The following is a 2,439-nucleotide window of genomic DNA, read 5'->3' on the forward strand; positions in this document are numbered from 1 at the left end:
CCGAACCTTCTCTCTGGGCCTGCCTCCGCTGTTACCCGGGGGCAGCCATTTCGCCATTGCATTGTGGTCCCCAAGCTATGTGCCTCTGGATTCGCCCCTCCCAGAGCTGCAGCCACAGCCAGCACGTGGGAGAGCAATGTGGGCGAAAAGGACTTAACAGAAAAGGCTGTTCCCCTGTAAGGCTACACCCGGAGGAGCTGTTTGTGGCACTGCCACCGATCAGCCCCGCCGCACAAACCCCACACACAGGATGATGTGGCTCAAGGCCAGCCCTGCCAGCACCCCGTCTCCTGTGGGAGAAGCTGCCTGGCAGAAAGGCTGTGCCCCCAACAGAGACAGAGCCAGAGCTTTCTGCCCTCCACCCCTCTCCCCTCCCCTCCTATCAAACCCACGACACTCACCTGAGGGGGCAGGCCCCCCGGGCATGACTTCTCCCTGGTTCAGGGCCAAGGGCTCTGAGTTTCCTGGATCTTGGGGGCCTCTGGTGTCGACCTCGCCACTGCTGGCTTTTCCACGATGCATGCACGGATAAGATGTCCCTGGCCTGTGAGCTGGCAGCTGAATCAAAAATTTTTCACCGATTTGGACTAAGGAAGTGTGTGTGTGTGTGTGTGTGTGTGTGTGTGTGTGTGTGAGAGAGAGAGAGAGAGAGAGAGAGAGAGAGTTGTGTGATTTGGGCCGGGGTGAGGCAGGGAATCGGGAAGGGAATTGAAAGGTTGATCTCATTAGCACTTTCTCCCTCCGTCAGCCCCAGGCCAGCAGGCAGAGCTGATCTAGGGACAACAGTGGGGCACTGAGTAAGCCCAGGGCCCCTGCAAGGAAGGTCTGGGGAACACCTAGGAGATAGGATTCAGGAAGCTGGTGAGTCTGAATACTGAGGCTTTTCGGGGAAGCTTTTAAGGGATCCCCCGACCCAATTCAGCTACCAACCCTCCCTTCCATCCCAGCCCCAGTCTCTCAGAGGACGCTGGAAACAGGCCAAGGGTGGAGAACCAGGCCCAGCACACCCGAAGTGCTACCTTACTGTTTGTCCCTAGTAAAAGGAGCCCGATCAGGCATCATAATGACCCAGTGACCGAGGGGCACCCAATGACGACCCCTGAGGGGTGGACAGAGGCAGCATGGGTGAAGACGTGTGCTCTGGGTGCGGTGGGGGCGGGGAAGAGTGGGGAGACAGGAGGAGCCTGGCCTACTCACTTGGCCCTTTGGGGCTGGGTCTCTATTTGGGTCCTTATCTTCTCCCGCCACAGCCTCAGACTCCCTTGTCCACGTGACCACCGATTTCTTCCCAGCGCTGGTGTGCTTGGCCTGTTTGGTTCCGGAAGGGCCCAAGGTATACCTCTTGGATCTCCCAAGCAGCGGAATACCAGAGACTGGGGGGAAGGTGGCCGGTTCCAGCGGAGGTGCCCAGATTCGCTGCCCCCAGGAAGGGAAGTTTTTCCCCAGGGCAAGTGTGGAGGCTCCCCCGAGGGATTTCTTCTCCAGGGTCCCCTTCTTCCTAGGAGTGACCTGCGGCAGGCCACCTGCCGTAGCAGCAGCAGCAGCAGCTCCCGGGTAGCTGGGCTTGCTGCCCCCGTTCCCCCAGAGCACGCTCTGCATTTTCTTAGGGGAAGAGATGCCCTGCTCTCCCACGCCCTGCCTTTCCACAACCGAAGAGAGTCCTCGCAGAGCCGAGGACAGGGAAGAGCCTGTCACGTGAAGGAAATTCTCCCTGATTTGGAAATTCAAGTGACTGGGAGTGTCCCCGGGATCCTCGGGTCTGCTGGGCTCGGCCTGGCCTCCTCCTCCGGGGTAAGTACTCACCGTCATCAGCTCTGTGTCACTGAACTCATCTGAGGACTCGGAGTCGGATAGCAGCAGGCCCAGGGCTTCCTCGGAGAAGCGCTGGCGATCCGCAGCCACGTTCAACCTACGCTTAGTGGCTCTCTTAGGCTTCCCCCAGGCCCGACCCGCTTCGGGCCCACCGAGGTGGAGAGGGCCGGCCAGAGCCGGCGGCGCTTCCCCACAGCTCTGGGCGGTCGCTCCTGGACCGCCGGGACCCGCCTCGAGGCCGGTGGACACTTCGAAGGAGGCGCAGGGCTCCGCCAACGGGTATCTGCGGAAGCCCAGCACGTCCCAGTCGTACAGCTGCTGCGTGGTGCCCGCCGCAGACTCCTCGGCCAGGTCAAGGAGGTCCCTCATGTCGTCAGCCGGGGAGCCAGGTCGGCCTTCGCGGCCACACACCACCGGCCCTCCCGCTTCCAGCATCTCCCACTCTGACTGGAAGCCCTTGGGATCCGGGCAGCCGCTCCCGCCCCCGCCGCTCGGCGGCTTCCTGGGCTCGGGGCCGCGGTCGGGTCCCCGCGGAACTGCGCGGCCGGCCGGGTGGACGCCGGCCCGCTCCCCGCCCTCTGGGCCGAAACCCGTTCCCCACACAGACACCTCATCTGGGGAGCTCAT

The 2,439-nt window shown here is 62.4% G+C and overlaps 1 protein-coding gene across 1 annotated transcript; it reads right to left on the bottom strand.

Annotated features, from left to right (window-relative positions):
• Positions 1 to 744: 744 nt before the first annotated feature.
• LOC309796212 (uncharacterized protein CXorf49 homolog) lies at positions 745 to 2,439 on the bottom strand (the record flags this gene model as incomplete). The annotated part of the gene is made up of 2 exons (XM_082609269.1): positions 745 to 773; positions 1,176 to 2,439. The coding sequence occupies 2 exons, from the start codon at positions 2,437 to 2,439 to the stop codon at positions 745 to 747; spliced, it is 1,293 nt and encodes a 430-aa protein (XP_082465395.1).

The sequence above is a fragment of the Mesoplodon mirus genome (genome assembly GCF_964341445.2).
Source record: "Mesoplodon mirus genome assembly, chromosome: X".
Classification (NCBI taxonomy): domain Eukaryota; kingdom Metazoa; phylum Chordata; class Mammalia; order Artiodactyla; family Ziphiidae; genus Mesoplodon; species Mesoplodon mirus.